The 20,480-nt window shown below is 27.0% G+C and overlaps 1 protein-coding gene across 1 annotated transcript; it reads left to right on the top strand.

Annotated features, from left to right (window-relative positions):
• The first annotated feature begins 815 nt into the window (after nt 1-815).
• LOC122506114 lies at nt 816-15,365 on the top strand. The gene is made up of 3 exons (XM_043618110.1): nt 816-1,026; nt 4,032-5,181; nt 14,525-15,365. Exons 1-3 carry the CDS (start codon nt 816-818, stop codon nt 15,363-15,365), a joined length of 2,202 nt encoding a protein of 733 aa, XP_043474045.1.
• The last annotated feature ends 5,115 nt before the right edge of the window (nt 15,366-20,480 follow it).

The raw sequence follows: 20,480 nt of genomic DNA, 5'->3' as shown, positions 1-20,480 counted from the left end.
AATAATAATTAAAAAAAATAATAATACATTAATAGAAAAAATATATATTGAAAAAGTGTGATTGAAATAATTTTTATTTTTTTAATTGATTCATAGCAATATTTATTAGATCCAATTATTTTATTTATTAATTTAAGTAATTCGCATTTTATACAAATACTATTTATTTGATACTATAAATTAAAATAATTATGTGTATTAAATATTTTCTTAGTTTAAATAAATATTTAATGGATAATAGAAAATTAAACCATTTAATTGAATCAAAACATTTTTTTTAGTGTATAAAATATAATTTATTCTTAATTAAAGTAGTTGAATTATTGTTTTTTAAATTACATTGTAGAAAATCAAAATATAATTAAATAAGTTTTTGAAGTTGGTCGGTCAAATTACTACTGTCAAAATTACAAAAAGTTATATAGATATAAATATATATTTTTTAAAAATTTTATTATGAATAAATAATTAAGAAAAGTAATGAATAAGCAAATAAAAATTGAAAAAGTAAAATAATTAAATAGTTTAAATGTATTATTAGTTGGAAAATGTAAACGTGGATACAAGTGAAGATGATAATGAGATTGGCCCTGGAATGCTGCAGCAAGTAGTAATTCTATGATTGATAATGGTGATGATGAAGATGATAATAATCACGATGATGGCAGTTAATGGTGGCGACAATGGTGATGGCAACAAACAATAATATGATAACGATAATGAAGATGACGATGAAATCGATGATGACGAAATCGATGATGATGATGATGACGAAATCGATGATGATGACGATGACGACGAAAATCGGATAAATGATGACGATGATGATGATTGATCATGGCGAGGTTAATGGTGATGTTGACATCAATAATGATGATGACAGCAGTAGTGGTGTTTCCAATGGTTCATTGATAAACTTTAATAATGGTGATTCTTCTGACAGTTCATTTGTTTCTTCACTTAATGAAACTTCTTCTGATTCATCTGGATCAGAATCTGACATTTCCAACGTGTCAATTGATGAAGGTAATGATAACGCATTTTAATGAACATTTAACAAACTATTAGTTAATTGCTTAATAGTTAATCAGGGTTGCCACGCAACCTGGAAACCTGGAAATATCAGGGAATTTTATAAACCTTGAAAAAACTTGGAAAAGTCAGGGAATCTTTATCGAATTCCTGGAAAATTGTTATTTTCTAAAGTTTATTCTTGAAATCTAATTTTACATAAATATTTCAAAATTAATTAAATTTAAAAAGAGTTGCGTTTACAATTTTCGTAAGTATAAATGAATTTCAAAGGTTTGAATTTTAAATTTTGTAAAATTTCAATTGTGAATGAATTTAATTAGAAATCGTCTTAATTGAACGTCGGTTTTTGAAAAAATTTCAATTATTACAATTCTTCTGAAATTTATTTAAATTTTTTAATATATATTTTCAATTGATTATTAAAAATAATGGATTTATAGAAAATTTTTAATTAAAAACACTAAAACAAATTGGATTTTGAAGCAATTATAAATAATTGCAGAAATTCAATTATTTTCAAAAGTAGTAAAATTCTTCTTAGAAATTCAATTATTTTCAACAATTTTAATAAAATTCGTGATAAAATGTCGATTATTTTCAAAAATTTCCCCTCAATTCAATTATTTTTAATAAATTTACTAATTTAATAAAATTTTCTAAATGAATTCAATCATTTAAAAAATCTTAATGAAATTCCACGCAAACATTTAATTATTTTTATAGATAATACAATTTTTTACAGGGATTCAATTATTTTTATAAATAATAAAACTCAATGTTGAATTTAAATTATTTTTAATACAATTTTAATAGAATTCCTCGAAATTATTTTCTATACAGTTTTAATTAAATTTCTTCAAAAAATTTAATTATTTAAAACAATTTTAATGAAATTCTTCGAAACAACACAATTTAAAAAAAAAATAATTTAAATAAAATTCTTCGTAGAAATTTTAATAATTTCAAATATTTGTCAAAATTAAGTTATTTCCAATGTCTACCATTTCAATAAAATTTCATAAAAGAATTCAATTATTTAAGAAGAATATTTTAATAAATTCGTCTCAAGAATTCAATTATTTTCAAAAGTAATATAATTCTTCGCAAAAATTTAATTGTGTTTAACAATTTACAAAAATTCTCGTCAAAATTTCAATAATCTTTACAAATTTTTTTCCGAAATTCAATTATTTTCAAAAATTTTAATAAAATTCTTGGCAGAATTTCAATTATTTTAAATATTTTTATCAAATTTCTCGAAAAATGGACACAAATTTTATTAAAATTTGTCAAAAGAATTCAATTATTTAAAAATTTGTTGTTAAAATACTTTATGAAAATTCAATTTCAAAAAACATTCAATTATTTAATAAAATATTTATTTTTGTATTTAAATAATTGAATTCTCGTGGATTTTTCTAGTAAATATTGATTTAAAAAAGAATTTCAGTTAAAATTTTAGATTATTATTGAATATATTGAAAGCAATATAGAGTAAATTTATAAAAATAATTGGATTTTGAAAAGGTTTCAAATGAAAATCTTCGAAAAATTGAACTTTTCAAACTTTTAATTATCAAATCTGTAGAATTCTTTTTTTTTAAAAAGTTTAATTGAATTTTTCTTTAATTTTTCGAGTTTTTATTTTATAATATATATATATATATATATATATATATATATAATTGAAAAATTTCAGAATTTTCAAAATTACGTAAAAATTAATATTGAAAGTAATTGAATTCTTGTGGAGAATTTTATCAATTTTGAAAATAATTGAATTCTTGTGGAGAATTTTATCAATTTTGAAAATAATTGAATTCTTGCGGAGAATTTTATCAATTTTGAAAATAATGGAATTCTGGCGAAGAATTTTGTCAATTTTAAAAAATAATTGAATTATTTTGAAGAAGTTTAATCAAAATTTTGGAGAATAATTGAATTCCTACGAATAATTTTATTATCTATAAAAATAATTAAATTCTTGACAAGATTTTTAAGGAAATTTAGAATTAATTTTTCTCAAACAGTTTATATTAGAATATTTTTTTAATTATTGGAAGTTTTTAATTTCTATTTTATTTAATTGAAATTATTCTGAAGATTATTCTGAAGATTATTCTGAAGAATGCCAGAATAATCGAAATTAGGTAAAATTAAATTGTAAACAAAAGGATTTGAAAATTCGCAAAGAACTTTCTCAAAAGTTAATTTAAGAAAATTGATTTAAAGAAGAATTTTAGTTAAAAATTCTAAAAATGAATAATTGAATTGAAATGAAAATAATTTTAAAGAAATTACAGTTTAACAATATTTTCTATAATATAAAATAATGATAGTATCAAGTTTTAATTATTATAGAACATGAAGAATGATATCTTCATGTTTTATAATAAATATTCTTTTATGTTATTGAATTAAAAATTTTTGAAAATTTTAATTTCTATAGAAAAATAATAATTATTGAATATTCATTTAAAAACGAAATGTCTGGAAATCAGGGACTTATTCAATTTGATAAAATATAAATTTAGTTTTAAAAACCTGGAAAAATTTCGTTTTTTAATCTGAAAAACTTGCAAAAGTCAGGGAATTTGAAATGAGGAAAGTGTGGCAACCCTGTTAATATTAATCCTAGGTAAAAATGATTCGGACAAAATTCTTTAGAATTCAGTTAAATTTTGTTAAATTCAGGTTCAAATATCTGTACTAATTCCGCACGTTTTTTGAAAGATAAAATAAATTTTTTAGAAATTCCACTGGAAATTTGATAAAAATTTTACACCTAATGTTTGATGTATCATTTTTTCAGAAAATTTTCGACAATTTTTCCGAACGAATTTTGTACTAAAATCTATTATTACCAACTAAAATTTCGTAAAAAATCGATAAAAATTCTGAATACAAAGTTTACTTATTTGTAATTATTCTTATTAAAGGCGTTTATAATATTGTGATTTTAATTAAATAGTATAATATATATTTTTAAATTTTAGATTTTTCCGATGCTTTATCCGACGAATTTTCAAGTGGAACTAATACCGATGACTCCGGAGACGAGCAAAATGAACCTATAAATGAAGATCCACCACTTTTTCAAGGATGTCCACTTACTTTGTCAGAGAGCCTTTTAAGTATTCTTTCTCTGACGCTTCGACATACAATTACTGGTGTACTTTTAGCATCCATTTTACAATTGATTCATTTACACTGTCCAGAGCCAAATCACTGCGTTCAATCTTTATACACATTCAAAAATTATTTCGAGGAATTAAAAAGTCCAATCAACAGGCATTTTTATTGCACTGACTGTCTTAATAATTTAGATGATAAAAATTCACAGTGTGCCATATGTGGGTCAGTTGGGAAATCTAATTATTTTATGACTATATCTGTGATATCTCAACTACGCGCCATGTATGCAAGAAATGGTTTCAAAGAAAAATTAAATTATCGGCATAATAGAGTAAAATTATTCCCAGACAACATTGAAGACATATACGACGGATCTATTTATCATGAATTAAATGAACCAGGGGAATTATTATCTGACGCAAACAATATATCATTTACCTGGTATACTGATGGAGTACAAGTTTTCAACAAATCGAAATTTTCTTTCTGGCCGTTTTATTTGGTCATCAATGAACTTCCATATTCCGAACGATTCAAAAAGGAAAACCTAATATTAGCTGCAATGTGGTTTGGAGAAGAAAAGCCCTCAGCTAATATGTTTCTGCTGCCACTCTATGATGAGTTAATGGAAATCAAAACCGGAGTAGATTTTAAATTATTTGGTCAGGAAGAACTTGTTAATGTTAAAGGAATAATCATCTGCGGTACTTGTGATCTACCAGCGAAAGCAAAATTTCTAAATATGATGCAGTATAATGGCAAATGTGGATGTCCCAAATGCAAGCAGGAAGGAAAGAGAGTTAATAATACACAAGTTTACCCTTACAAAAGAAATATGGCTATGCGTACAGAAGAAGAAACTTTGGAACAAGCAGAAACAGTTACAAATAAACCTATTTGTGGTGTTAAAGGACCAACAATTTTATCATTGCTGGTATACAAATGGATTCAAACAACTGCGATCGATGCTATGCACTGCGTTTTTGAAGGAATAATGAAGGCTCTTCTGAAGTTATGGTTTTTTTCCAGAATTTGCCAACATGCCTTTTTCACTTTATCATTTAGTTGATGTCATTGATGAACGCTTAAAAAATATTCATCCACCAGGATTTGTCCAAAGAAGACCACGTTCAATTAAGAAGCACGTCAAATATTGGAAAGCGTCGGAATTGAAAAATTTCTTTTTTTACTTCTCTCTTATTATTTTGAAAGATGTAATGAAAGAAGAATACTTTCAAAACTTTCAATTATTAGTTGGAGCTATACATATTCTTTGCCAACAAAGCGTATCAATACAGATGATAGGCGAAGCAAAAAGATTAATTCAAGAATTTGTGTCAACGTTTCAGACGCTTTATGGTCTTCGAAATATGTCGTGTAACGTGCATTTACTTCTCCATCTACCAGAAGTGGTTGAGAAATTGGGTCCACTTTGGCAATATTCCTGCTTCACATTTGAAGATATAAATGGGAAACTGAAAAAATTAGTTCATAGCAGCAAGAATGCAGAACTACAAATTTATAATGGGTTTTCTTTATACTTAAATACGTTTACATTAAACAAAGATTTTCTCAATGAAGGCACAAAAGTCTACGAGTTTTGCAAAAAACAACTTAGTCCAACTAAACAAATGAAATTGTGTGATATTGGAAATGGATATTTCATTGTTGGGGGGTTATCAAAATTACAAGTGCCGAATAATATAATGCATGGATTTGAAAATGATAGAATCGTTGGCAGAAGATTCTTTGTATTTCAAAAATTGCTGCACAACAACTTTGTTTATAGGTCCGAAATATATCGTCGAGCAAAAGTTACTAACTCAACATGCGTAAAGTTTATAATTGATAATGAAATATCATTTGGTATAATTAATATGTTTGTGAGAGTCACGAATTGTAATTGCAGAAAACTGTGTCGATGTCGAGCAGAACACTACGCCGTAGTAAGAAAATGTATTCACAAAGTAACGTTTCCCAACTTAAGCATACCTAGACAAAGATTGAATTTTATTCACAGTTTACAAATACTGAACGAATTCCAAAATATACATATCACATCATTGAAATCCCTCTGTTTCTTCGTAGAAGTGAAAGATACAAATTTAAAATATGCCGCAGAGCCAGTAAATACAGTTGAGGAAGAATAAAATAAGAAAATGCTTGCTAGTCGAAAGAGCATAGTCTAAATATAATAAGCTCAGTGAAAATAATGTTGCACTTCTAGATTACTTGCTAGAATATCTCTGTTTGTAACTTCTCTCAAATATTAGAATTTTAAGATTTCAAGAAAAAAGCTCAACATTTTTTTTAAATCTTAATTTTGCCTTTCGGCATACCTTAGCAGCCTTCACGAAAAATGAAAGATTTGCTAGACTTACAATTTAAACCACAAAAATTAGTTGACACCGGTCTACCCTTTACCTATTCTTTGTAAACTTACCCAGGCACTATAAAAATCGATATAATTTTGCAAAATGCTCGAATTTTAGTGCAAAACCTAATTTTGCCTTTCGCCATACCTTGGCAGCCTTCACGAAAAATTAAAGATTCGTGAGACTTACATTAAAAAACCACAAAAATTTGTTGAGACCGGTGTATCATTTGCCTATTCTGTGTAAACTTACGTGGCATATTAAAAACCTATAAAATTTTGCAAAATGCTTATATTTTAGTGCAAAACCCAATTTTGTCTTTCCCTATACTTTGGCAGCCTTCACGAAAAATTAAAGTATGGCAGTTAGCTGATGTAGAATTGCAGTCAACTAGTATTATCTTTCAGCCATACTTGGTCAGACTGAAAACATACTTCTGTAGACTTTAATATCTTTTAGCCATACTTTGATTTATTAATACTTCATTACTTGATATTGACTCTTTATTTTGCTTTCAGTGTATGTCCGACTATACATTGATTTTTCTATTAAAAACTAAAAAAATGTTTCTGTTATAAATGTTTAATTAACTAATTGTCTGACTAAATGCGACTAATTCATATTAAATAAAAAAATTTCAATAATAGTATTTACTTTGAATTCACTACTTGTCTGACCATACTTTGATTTTTCCCCTTAATCATTACAAATTTTTACCGTTAGTGATTATTTAAATAAGATAAAAATTTATTTCTTTTATTAACAGCTAAGAATGTAAATTATTTCCAATAATCAAAACATATTCTTCAAAGTTACTTATAAACATGCTTCTACAAAAAATTTAGTTAATTTTTTTATGATTCAACTACATTATTAACGCCCGTGTATATATTTCCCTAATTCGCCTTATTAGAAAAGAGGCGCTGATGAGGATCTATTTATGTCCCTATTAAATATTACAATCAGGCCCTGACTAGAATGCCTCTAGTTAAATTTACACATTCTTATATTCTACTCGGGCATCGACAAGGCTATCTAGTTAGAACCTCTCTATTTTTCCACATCATCACCTGATATTCGAAGCGTGACGCAATTAGACGGGTCCTAACGAATTTTCATAGTTTCCGCCACACTTGCGAAGGGGCATCTATTCAGGGATTTATTAAAGCCTATTTTCAATTTCTACACGGACGTTAATCATATATAGATGCACTGTAAAAAATTTAGGAAGATAACGGACTCGGGAGTTAAGAGTAAAATTTTTCGAGTTAAAAATCAACTCCAAAAGAGAGTTAATTACATTTAAAACCATAAAAATAGTTGAGACCGGTCTATCCTTTGCCCATTCTTCATTAACTTTCCCAGGCACTTTAAAAATCGATAAAGTTTTGCAAAATACTCGAATTTTAGTGAACAACCTATTTTTGCCTTTCGCCAAACTTTGGCAGCATTCACGAAAAATTTAAGATTTGCTAGATTTACAATTAAAACTACAAAAATTAGTTGAGACCGGTCTATTCTTTGCCTATTCTTTATTAACCTTCCCAGGCACATAAAAAATCGATAAAGTTTTTCAAAATACTGGAATTTTAGTGAACAACCTAATTTTGCCTTTCGCCATACTTTGGCAGCCTTCACGAAAAATTGAAGATTTGCTAGATTTACAATTAAAACTACAAAAATTAATTGAGACCGGTCTATTCTTTGCCTATTCTTTATTAACTTTCCCAGGCACATTAAAAATCGATATAATTTTGCAAAATGCTCAAATTTTAGTGAACAACCTAATTTTGCCTTTCGCCATATTTTGGCAGCCTTCACGAAAAATTAAAGATTTGCTAGATTTACAATTAAAACTACAAAAATTAATTGAGACCGTTCTATTCTTTGCCTATTCTTTATTAACTTTCCCAGGCACATTAAAAATCGATATAATTTTGCAAAATGCTTAAATTTTAGTGAACAACCTAATTTTGCCTTTCGCCATACTTTGGAAGCCTTCACGAAAAATTGAAGATTTGCTAGATTCACAATTAAAACTACAAAAATTAGTTGAGACCGTTCTATTCTTTGCCTATTCTTTATTAACCTTCCCAGGCACATAAAAAATCGATAAAGTTTTTCAAAATACTGGAATTTTAGTGAAAAACATAATTTTGCCTTTCGCCATATTTTGTCAGCATTCACGAAAAATTAAAGATTTGCTAGATTTACAATTGAAACTACAAAAATTAATTGAGACCGTTCTATTCTTTGCCTATTCTTTATTAACTTTCCCAGGCACATTAAAAATCGATAAAGTTTTGCAAAATACTCGAATTTTAGTGAACAACCTAATTTTGCCTTTCGCCACACTTTAGCAGCTTTCAAGAAAAATTAATGATTCGTTAGACTTACGTTTAAAACCGTAAAAATTAGTTGAGACCGGTCTATTCTTTGCCTATTCTTTATTAACTTTCCCAGGAACATTAAAAATCGATATAATTTTGCAAAATGCTCAAATTTTAGTGAACAACCTAATTTTGCCTTTCGCCATACTTTGGAAGCCTTCACGAAAAATTGAAGATTTGCTAGATTTACAATTAAAACTACAAAAATTAATTGATACCGTTCTATTCTTTGCCTATTCTTTATTAACCTTCAAAGGCACATAAAAAATCGATAAAGTTTTTCAAAATACTGGAATTTTAGTGAACAACCTAATTTTGCCTTTCGCCATACTTTGGCAGCCTTCACGAAAAATTGAAGATTTGCTAGATTTACAATTAAAACTACAAAAATTAATTGATACCGTTCTATTCTTTGCCTATTCTTTATTAACCTTCCCAGGCACATAAAAAATCGATAAAGTTTTTCAAAATACTCGAATTTTAGTGAAAAACATAATTTTGCCTTTCGCCACACTTTGGCAGCCTTCAAGAAAAATTAAAGATTCGTTAGACTTACGTTTAAAACCGTAAAAATTAATTGAGACCGGTCTATTCTTTGCCTATTCTTTATTAACTTTCCCAGGCACATTAAAAATCGATAAAGTTTTTCAAAATACTCGAATTTTAGTGAAAAACATAATTTTGCCTTTCGCCACACTTTGGCAGCTTTCAAGAAAAATTAAAGATTCGTTAGACTTACGTTTAAAACCGTAAAAATTAGTTGAGACCGGTCTATTCTTTGCCTATTCTTTATTAACTTTCCCAGGCACATTAAAAATCGATATAATTTTGCAAAATGCTCAAATTTTAGTGAACAACCTAATTTTGCCTTTCGCCATACTTTGGAAGCCTTCACGAAAAATTGAAGATTTGCTAGATTCACAATTAAAACTACAAAAATTAATTGAGACCGTTCTATTCTTTGCCTATTCTTTATTAACCTTCAAAGGCACATAAAAAATCGATAAAGTTTTTCACAATACTGGAATTTTAGTGAACAACCTAATTTTGCCTTTCGCCATACTTTGGCAGCCTTCACGAAAAATTGAAGATTTGCTAGATTTACAATTAAAACTACAAAAATTAATTGAGACCGTTTAATTCTTTGCCTATTCTTTATTAACTTTCCCAGGCACATTAAAAATCGATAAAGTTTTGCAAAATACTCGAATTTTAGTGAACAACCTAATTTTGCCTTTCGCCATACTTTGGCAGCCTTAACGAAAAATTGAAGATTTGCTAGATTTACAATTAAAACTACAAAAATTAATTGAGACCGTTCTATTCTTTGCCTATTCTTTATTAACCTTCAAAGGCACATAAAAAATCGATAAAGTTTTTCAAAATACTGGAATTTTAGTGAACAACCTAATTTTGCCTTTCGCCATACTTTGGCAGCCTTCACGAAAAATTGAAGATTTGCTAGATTTACAATTAAAACTACAAAAATTAATTGAGACCGTTTAATTCTTTGCCTATTCTTTATTAACTTTCCCAGGCACATTAAAAATCGATAAAGTTTTGCAAAATACTCGAATTTTAGTGAACAACCTAATTTTGCCTTTCGCCATACTTTGGCAGCCTTAACGAAAAATTGAAGATTTGCTAGATTTACAATTAAAACTACAAAAATTAATTGAGACCGTTCTATTCTTTGCCTATTCTTTATTAACCTTCAAAGGCACATAAAAAATCGATAAAGTTTTTCAAAATACTGGAATTTTAGTGAACAACCTAATTTTGCCTTTCGCCATACTTTGGCAGCCTTCACGAAAAATTAAAGATTTGCTAGATTTACAATTAAAACTACAAAAATTAATTGAGACCGTTTTATTCTTTGCCTATTCTTTATTAACTTTCCCAGGCACATTAAAAATCGATAAAGTTTTGCAAAATACTCGAATTTTAGTGAACAAACTAATTTTGCCTTTCGCCATACTTTGGCAGCATTCACGAAAAATTTAAGATTTGCTAGATTTACAATTAAAACTACAAAAATTAGTTGAGACCGGTCTATTCTTTGCCTATTCTTTATTAACCTTCCCAGGCACATAAAAAATCGATAAAGTTTTTCAAAATACTGGAATTTTAGTGAACAACCTAATTTTGCCTTTCGCCATATTTTGGCAGCCTTCACGAAAAATTAAAGATTTGCTAGATTTACAATTAAAACTACAAAAATTAATTGAGACCGTTCTATTCTTTGCCTATTCTTTATTAACTTTCCCAGGCACATTAAAAATCGATATAATTTTGCAAAATGCTTAAATTTTAGTGAACAACCTAATTTTGCCTTTCGCCATACTTTGGAAGCCTTCACGAAAAATTGAAGATTTGCTAGATTCACAATTAAAACTACAAAAATTAATTGAGACCGTTCTATTCTTTGCCTATTCTTTATTAACTTTCCCAGGCACATTAAAAATCGATAAAGTTTTTCAAAATACTGGAATTTTAGTGAAAAACATAATTTTGCCTTTCGCCATATTTTGTCAGCATTCACGAAAAATTAAAGATTTGCTAGATTTACAATTGAAACTACAAAAATTAATTGAGACCGTTCTATTCTTTGCCTATTCTTTATTAACTTTCCCAGGCACATAAAAAATCGATAAAGTTTTTCAAAATACTCGAATTTTAGTGAAAAACATAATTTTGCCTTTCGCCACACTTTAGCAGCTTTCAAGAAAAATTAATGATTCGTTAGACTTACGTTTAAAACCGTAAAAATTAGTTGAGACCGGTCTATTCTTTGCCTATTCTTTATTAACTTTCCCAGGAACATTAAAAATCGATATAATTTTGCAAAATGCTCAAATTTTAGTGAACAACCTAATTTTGCCTTTCGCCATACTTTGGAAGCCTTCACGAAAAATTGAAGATTTGCTAGATTTACAATTAAAACTACAAAAATTAATTGAGACCGTTTAATTCTTTGCCTATTCTTTATTAACTTTCCCAGGCACATTAAAAATCGATAAAATTTTGCAAAATACATGAATTTTAGTGAACAACCTAATTTTGCCTTTCGCCATACTTTGGCAGCCTTCACGAAAAATTGAAGATTTGCTAGATTTACAATTAAAACTACAAAAATTAATTCAGACCGGTCTATTCTTTGCCTATTCTTTATTAACTTTCCCAGGCACATAAAAAATCGATAAAGTTTTTCAAAATACTCGAATTTTAGTGAAAAACATAATTTTGCCTTTCGCCACACTTTAGCAGCTTTCAAGAAAAATTAATGATTCGTTAGACTTACGTTTAAAACCGTAAAAATTAGTTGAGACCGGTCTATTCTTTGCCTATTCTTTATTAACTTTCCCAGGAACATTAAAAATCGATATAATTTTGCAAAATGCTCAAATTTTAGTGAACAACCTAATTTTGCCTTTCGCCATACTTTGGCAGCCTTCACTAAAAATTAAAGATTTGCTAGATTTACAATTAAAACTACAAAAATTAATTGAGACCGTTCTATTCTTTGCCTATTCTTTATTAACCTTTCCAGGCACATAAAAAATCGATAAAGTTTTTCAAAATACTCGAATTTTAGTGAAAAACATAATTTTGCCTTTCGCCATACCTTGGCAGCCTTCACGAAAAATTAAAGATTCGTTAGACTTACATTTAAAACCGTAAAAATTAATTGAGACCGGTTTATTCTTTGCCAATTCTTTATTAACTTTCCCAGTCACATTAAAAATCGAGATATTTTGCAAAATACTCCAATTTTAGTGAACAACCTAATTTTGCCTTTCGCCATACTTTGGCAGCCTTCACGAAAAATTGAAGATTTGCTAGATTTACAATTAAAACTACAAAAATTAATTGAGACCGTTCTATTCTTTGCCTATTCTTTATTAACCTTCCCAGGCACATAAAAAATCGATAAAGTTTTTCAAAATACTCGAATTTTAGTGAAAAACATAATTTTGCCTTTCGCCATACCTTGGCAGCCTTCACGAAAAATTAAAGATTCGTTAGACTTACATTTAAAACCGTAAAAATTAATTGAGACCGGTTTATTCTTTGTCAATTCTTTATTAACTTTCCCAGTCACATTAAAAATCGAGATATTTTGCAAAATACTCCAATTTTAGTGAACAACCTAATTTTGCCTTTCGCCATAATTTGGCAGCCTTCACGAAAAATTAAAGATTTGCTAGATTTACAATTAAAACTACAAAAATTAGTTGAGACCGGTCTATCCTTTTCTTACTCTGAAAAATACGAAAATGTTGAAAGTAAAACGAAAAATTTCCAAAAAGCTGATTCTAACTTCTCCCCATACTTTCTAAGACTTTGGAAAAAAGGAAAAATTTGAAAATAAAACCGATTTGCCTGAGCCCATACTTTCTAAGCTTTTGACATTATTCTTTGCTGTACTCGAACAATGGGATTTGCTCATTAGCCATTGTTTGTCAGCTTTAAGAAGTTTGGCAGTTGGCTGATGTAGAATTGCAGTCAACTTGTATTATCTTTCAACCATACTTGGTCAGTCTGAAAACATACTTCTCTAGACTTTAATATCTTTTAGCCATACTTTCATTTTCACGCGGGTATTCACCCATTTTTATATAGTTTTTTATATAGTTTTTATATAGTTATATAGTATAACTATATTATATATATAATATAGTTATATAGTTATAGTTATATACTATATATAACTATATTTTTATATAGTTTTTATATAGTTTTTTTTTTATATAGTTAATTATTTTTTTCTACAGTTAAGTTTCATTTTAAACTTTCGTATGTTTTTATACATCAAATAAGTGTGCATCTTAAATTATATTAAAAAATCTTTCATTAATCTTTTAAGTTTCTTTTTTAAGGAATCGTCGGTCCAAATGGAACACTATTTTTCTGTTTGACGTATGTATCTCCAAATTACATCTTTTAAAAGCAAAAAATGAAATGGTCTTTTAAAATATATATTGTTATCGTCTGAACTAAGATTTTCAGCAAAAAAAAGCAGGTTCAGATATAAAAAAGGCAGACATTTGAATGTGTAACTTGATTTTTGGAACTTAAATTGTTTAAAAAAATGGGTGAATATTAATAAGAAAAATTCTATTTAAGATGATAGCTAGTAGTTTGTATTTTAAGAATCTTTTATTTTTTGCTTTAAAACGAAGGAGATTGGAGATAATAATATCGTGTCAACCAAAAAAAAAATTAAGTGACCCTCTTCAATCGTCGATTTTTAGGAAAAATACTTAAAATATCAATAAAAAATTTTTGACTATAGTTTAAGGTGTACACTTAAATTGAAAAATGTGTACGAAAACTTAAAAATAATACTTATTAGAAAAAAATGTTCAAAAAAACGTCATTTGTATGAGACATACCCTTTCAATTATTATAATTTACTTTACATTTGCTGAAGTATAAATTCTGCAAAATACAATTTGTCTGCAATAATAATTTATTATTATTCATAATTATTTATTCTTAATTTCTGTATATTTATTGTTTTTTCCGTTTTTTAGTACGTTTAAATTATGGTAATAATCTATTACTAAAAATAAGGTTTCTTTTTAGATCTGTTGCTGATAGATTTAATGTCAGCAAATCCACGGCATGGGAGTGCACGATGGACGTAGCAACTGCTCTCTGTGCAGATGTACAACATCATATTCGCTGGCCCAGAGGCGAAGAAATCGAAACAAATGAACGAGAATTTCGAGAAATTGATGGATTTCCAGGAGTTATTGGACTCGTGGATGGGTGCCACATCGAAATAAGTGCGCCTCACGAGAACGCTGCAAGTTATATAAATAGAAAGGGCTATTATTCTATCAATATGCAGGGCATTTGTGACGCAAGGAGGCGCTTTATAGATGTCTTTGCTGGTTGCCCTGGAAGCGTAAATGACGCAAGAGTATGGCAGATGAGCGATATTAAACAGGAAAGCGAACGTAATAATGATGATTACTTTTCCAGACAAACGCACATCTTAGGAGATAAAATTTATCCGACTGAGTTCAATTTGTTACCAGCCTATAAAGAATACGGTAATTTACTTAGAGTTCAAAGGCACTATAATTCAGTCCACGCGAGAACGCGACAAATAGTCGAAAGGACCTTCGCCCTGCTTTTGTCTCGTTTTCGTAGACTAAAATATCTTTTTCTCCAGAATGTGGAAAATGCATCGCTAATTATTTTAGCATGCTGCTGCCTTCATAATATTTGCTTAAAATTAGACGACATGATTGATGAGGATGGAATTGTGAATGCTGAAAACGACGATGACAATGAAGAATTTGACAATGACGATGGAGCTCGACTGGAAGAAGTGCTACCGGAAAATCCACGTTTTAATGCAGAAATTAAACGAAATATTATTGCTAATGCGTTGTATGAAAATCGCCAAGGATTGTAAATTAAAGTTTTGCAAATTAATCTTTTTTTTAAATTTATAATATATTTTTAATATAAAAATATAAATACGTATGTATAAGTAAGTAAATATAAATATACAATATTTTTCCTTATCATGTATATGTTAATAATTTAAGGGAAGGGTTCAGTTGAATTTCAACACTTAAATTTACGTTGTTAAAAAGCTTCAATTTTTTTAAGCATTATTTAGGATCTGAAATTACTTTAAATTAACTTAAAATTAACTTTAAATTCATACGTTTGATTATTCAGAAACATAAAGAAGCGTATAAAAAATCACCAACAAATTAATAATGTTCAGTTTTTAAAAATAAATAAGGCTAAATGGAGACAAGGTGTTGGCGGAGCTTAATTTACAGATATAAAATTAATTACGTTAATATTTTAATCACATATCTCGTACAAGAGATTTTGAGTATTGCCAAGTTTCTATTTTAACAATTGGCAGCAAGATAATTAAATGTATCCCTTAATACATACAATAAATAATACAATAATAATAAAAATTAAAAATCATACAAACATTTTTGTCTTATTACTCATATAAGAGAAATTGACTTGAATTTTTTATTTTTGTCAATGTTTCTTTTTGATCTGACAGGAATGACGTTTTGGAATTTCCCAATATGCGAACAACAGTTTCTCGTGATTCAAAAGTCACATAAATTGTCTACATTATTCCATAAATTGGTGAAAAATGGGTATTTCTTTCCCGTTTACTCCAAATTACCCTACACAAGATTTTTCAATTATAAATATCATTAATTAAAATGATAAATTATTACTCTCTAAATATTTGAGCATAAAATTATTATTTAAGATTTATGAGAGAAATTATAAAATTCAGTAGCCTCCTCACTTAAATTACAAATGTTTTCTACTGTAATATTACAAGAATGAAAAAATTAATTTATGTTTAAAAACTTACTGAATCTCATTAACTAGCTTTAAAATAGATTTATTTTAAAACTAATTAATGAGACCAGGGTTGCTATGTATATTTTGAAATTCCCTGACTTTTTCCGGTTTTCCAGGTAAAAAAACAACTTTGTCCCTGACTTAAATAATAAAATAATAATCATAAAAATAATGATTTTAACACAAAATAAAAAAAATTATTGTTTATGTTTTGAAAGATGTTCGCATTTTAAATCATGATAAAATAACCCAAAATATGCTTTTTGAATCAATATTTTTTTTTATGAATTCCCGGTTTTTTCACCATTTTCCCTGACTTTTCCTCGGTTTTTTAGACCAGTGGCAATCCTGTAAGATTTGCATGAAACATTTTTTTAATATCACAAAGAAATAGTATACATTTCTTTAAAATTAAGTTTTATTATAAGTGACGCTCCATGAGAAAATTTAGCTGTCCAGATAAAACCTTTTGATATTTAAAAAAAATATATTAAAGACAAAATTCAAATCCATTTTTTTAAATCAAAAATATCTTATCTTATAAATTACCAGCTATTACTTTAAACATGGTATTTAGAATTTTGAAGACTCTACTCTAGTTAATGAAAGATAAAATTAAAATAACTACTTAATCTTATATATTTTTATAACTTTATTTGTTATAGATGCTTTTTTAATACAAAATTTATGAATAGTTAATACGATATCACTCTCCACAATCTCAACATTATAATATAATCCTTATTGTAATATATTGAACATGTATAAAAATAAACGTATCTGAACACTGAACAGTTTCAACATTCATATTGCACATGTTAATCACAAATACATGAGCATTTATAAAGAAACACATTTTTATTTAAAACAATTAGTCTTAACGAATTAAAAAAATATACATTTTCATTCTTAGCAATTTCAGCATCATATCACATTTTTTCTATGTATGTACTAAGTATAAAAATAACATTGTTTTTATATAAAAAAGTTTGTACTCACAGCACGTAATTCTAACATAACAATTTAATGTTCATAAAGAAATATTCATATTTTTTATTTTTAACGATTCATTTAAACGAATTTTACTTTTTAAATTTGGTTCATGTCCATTGTTATTATATAATTTAATATGATTATTTCTTTTAAATAAATACTGCTGTTTCTTATTGCATTCAAACAAATCTTTTTAGAACGAATTAAAAAAATTTACATTTTCATTCTTAGCAATTTCAGCATCATATCACATTTTTTCTATGTATGTACTAAGTATAAAAATAACATTGTTTTTATATAAATAAGTTTGTACTCACAGCACGTAATTCTAACATAACAATTTAATGTTCATAAAGAAATATTCATATTTTCTATTTTTAACGATTCATTTAAACGAATTTTACTTTTTAAATTTGGTTCATGTCCATTGTTATTATATAATTTAATATGATTATTTTTTTTAAATAAATACTGCTGTTTCTTATTGCATTCAAACAAATCTTTTTAGAAAAATGATTTATTAAATGACTTTTTTCTTATTTTATCTACACTGTTAGAAATATCTATATGAATTTTCAATAACATGTAAGTGAAGTCCATATCAATCCGTGTCATTGAATTTTTAGTTGAATATTCAATAGCAACTGTGATTGAAAATTCAATAACATGGAATTGAAAATTCAATATCATGGAATTGAAAATTCAATAACATGGACTTGAAAATTCAATAACATGGAATTGAAAGTTCAATAATATAGAATTGAAAATTCAATAACATAAAATTGAAAATTAAGTAAGTTTGACCAGTATTGTATATAGGTACATACACTGTAAAAATTTTTTTGGGGAAAATTCACAAAAATTTCTTCTTTTCTGTGAATTTTACAATTCATGATGAATATTTACCAAGATTGAATAAAATAATTGTAGTTTATAGAGATTCGTTTTATTTCACAAAATTTGTTTGATTACAAAACTATTTTACAAAATATTTTTCCCAAACCATAATAAACAATTATGAAGAACAATAATAAAATAGTATTAATATTATATTAATCATAACCCACACTAACAATAAAATTACTTATCCCTAGAAATTGAAATTCGTCCAAATTAACTGATAATACACACAAGTATATTAAAAATTCACTATTGCTGTTCACTATTGTTCAATAAATAATTATAAAATATAATATTATAATATATATATATATATATTTATTTTGAATTAAATTTTAAACACTAATTTTTTATTTAAAACACTGTAAAAACAAGAAGAGTTTCACGCGCGGATGTACTTCCTATGGCAAATGCTGTAAAGCAACTGACGCCAAAAGGACCTTTTGTCAAAAACTTCTAAGAAATTGTGGAAATTTTCCACACCAGATGTGACAAATGTATTGAATTTTCAATAACAGTAATGAATTTTCAATAACAGTATTGAATTTTCAATAACAGTATCGAATTTTCAATAACAGTAATGAATTTTCAATAACTGCGTCTGTATTTTTCAATTACAAACCAATGGATTTTCATTTTTTCAATAACAGTAATGAATTTTCAATAACTGCGTTTGTATTTTCAATTACAAACCAATGAATATTCACTTCAAGTTCTTTAATTTTCAATTCAAGCTGAATTGAATTCAAATTCAATAACTTATGTAATTGAAAAGTTGTTGAATTTTCAATTCTTTTCTAACAGTGTATGTTTTCAATAAAATGTTCAAAACGTTCGCTTGGTACTATTCTTTTCAATCCTTCGTAAAATTTCTGTTTCTTCCATCTAATTTAATCTTATATAATTTGAAAAATAGTTTTCCATATGCAACAGAGAATTTTGTTTCCTGTGAAGAATTTATTTTGCTCGATAATTATTTTTCTTACCTTCAAACATAAAATATGAGTGAATTGTACAAAATTTTGGCTTTTACAAAAAATAAAGAAAAATGGTAATCGTTAAACCGACCGTACAATTCAAATTTAGATAAAAAAAAACAATTCATCATTTGCTTAAAAAAACAAAAGATCTGTAAAAATGTACACACTTTTGAAAAGCTAAATAATTTTTAAAAAGTTGTAACATTTTTAAACTAATAATGAAGAAAATTTGTTGGAGAATGCAGGAATTATCGATGAGATTTTTCGAAGGGTCCGAAGATTTATAAAGATAAATACGGCAATTGCCAAAACAAAAAAATTATATATCAATTAAGTACCAAGGCGAAATATCAAAAAATTACAATTAACAAAAAAAGAAGTGATATACTTATCAATTATAGAAATACCAAAGCAGATTTAGGGAAAAAATCCATCTTAAAAAGAAAATAAATAACAAAGTTTAGCAAAGAACTAAAAAATGAACACAAATGCAAACAATAGCAGATAAAAAAAATAAGAAGAAAGAATATAAAATCTTTAAAAATTGGACAAGTGCGAGTTGAACTCGCACTGCAATGGCGGGTTCCGTACACAAATATTAAAACAATACTTGCAACATTTATCGGTAATTGGTAGAATTAAAATAAACAATTAAAAAATATATTAATATCATTTGATAAAAAAAATAAATAAAAAAATTAAAGTATTGTATATATATAATATTGTAAACAATAATAAGTAGAGGAACAAAATTTGTTGCTGTTTTTATTGTTTTATTTTTAAAGATTTGTAAAAAATTTTTAAAAAATGTAAAAAAAAATTTTTTTTTTTTTTTTTTTAGATTTTTAAATATATTTTTTGTGATCAGACTGCAAAAATAGACTAATAAACCCATTTTTAGTTAATTAGATCAAATAATGTAGAAATTAGAAAAAAAAAAAAATTTCAAAATATTTTTTAGTTTTTCCTTGACAACGCTATGTACATTAATACATAGCAAGTTCTCTATATTTTTCCTGTAATATTCGCGATAAAATACACCAGTATGCCAAATTTTAGCCCTCCATGTTGAATAGTTTAGAAGTTAAGGGGGGGGGGGGAATGGTCACTTTTTATGCATTTTTGGCCAAAAATCTTGTTATTTCCTTGACAACGCTATGACCATCATCTCCAAACACATTCTCTATATTTTTCCTGTAATCTACGTGTGAAAATACATATCTGTACCAAATTTGAGCTCTCTAGGTCAAATAGTTTAGCCGCTAGGGGGGGGACACGATTTGGCTACGGATAACAGAGTCTCA

This window comes from Leptopilina heterotoma, unplaced genomic scaffold, assembly GCF_015476425.1.
Source record: "Leptopilina heterotoma isolate Lh14 unplaced genomic scaffold, ASM1547642v1 Lhet_396, whole genome shotgun sequence".
Lineage (NCBI taxonomy): Eukaryota > Metazoa > Arthropoda > Insecta > Hymenoptera > Figitidae > Leptopilina > Leptopilina heterotoma.
The sequence above is the reverse complement of the archived record's forward strand: the minus strand, read 5'-3'. Positions and strand labels throughout refer to the sequence as shown.

What these genes read in the sequence shown, in the direction of transcription:
- LOC122506114 (XM_043618110.1), top strand. Translation starts at nt 816, where the DNA reads ATGACGATGATGATGATTGATCATGGCGAGGTTAATGGTGATGTTGAC. An exon ending in CAACGTGTCAATTGATGAAG is followed by an intron (nt 1,027 to 4,031) that starts GTAATGATAACG and finishes TTTAAATTTTAG; the next exon opens with ATTTTTCCGATGCTTTATCC. An exon ending in ATAATGAAGGCTCTTCTGAA is followed by an intron (nt 5,182 to 14,524) that starts GTTATGGTTTTT and finishes GTTTCTTTTTAG; the next exon opens with ATCTGTTGCTGATAGATTTA.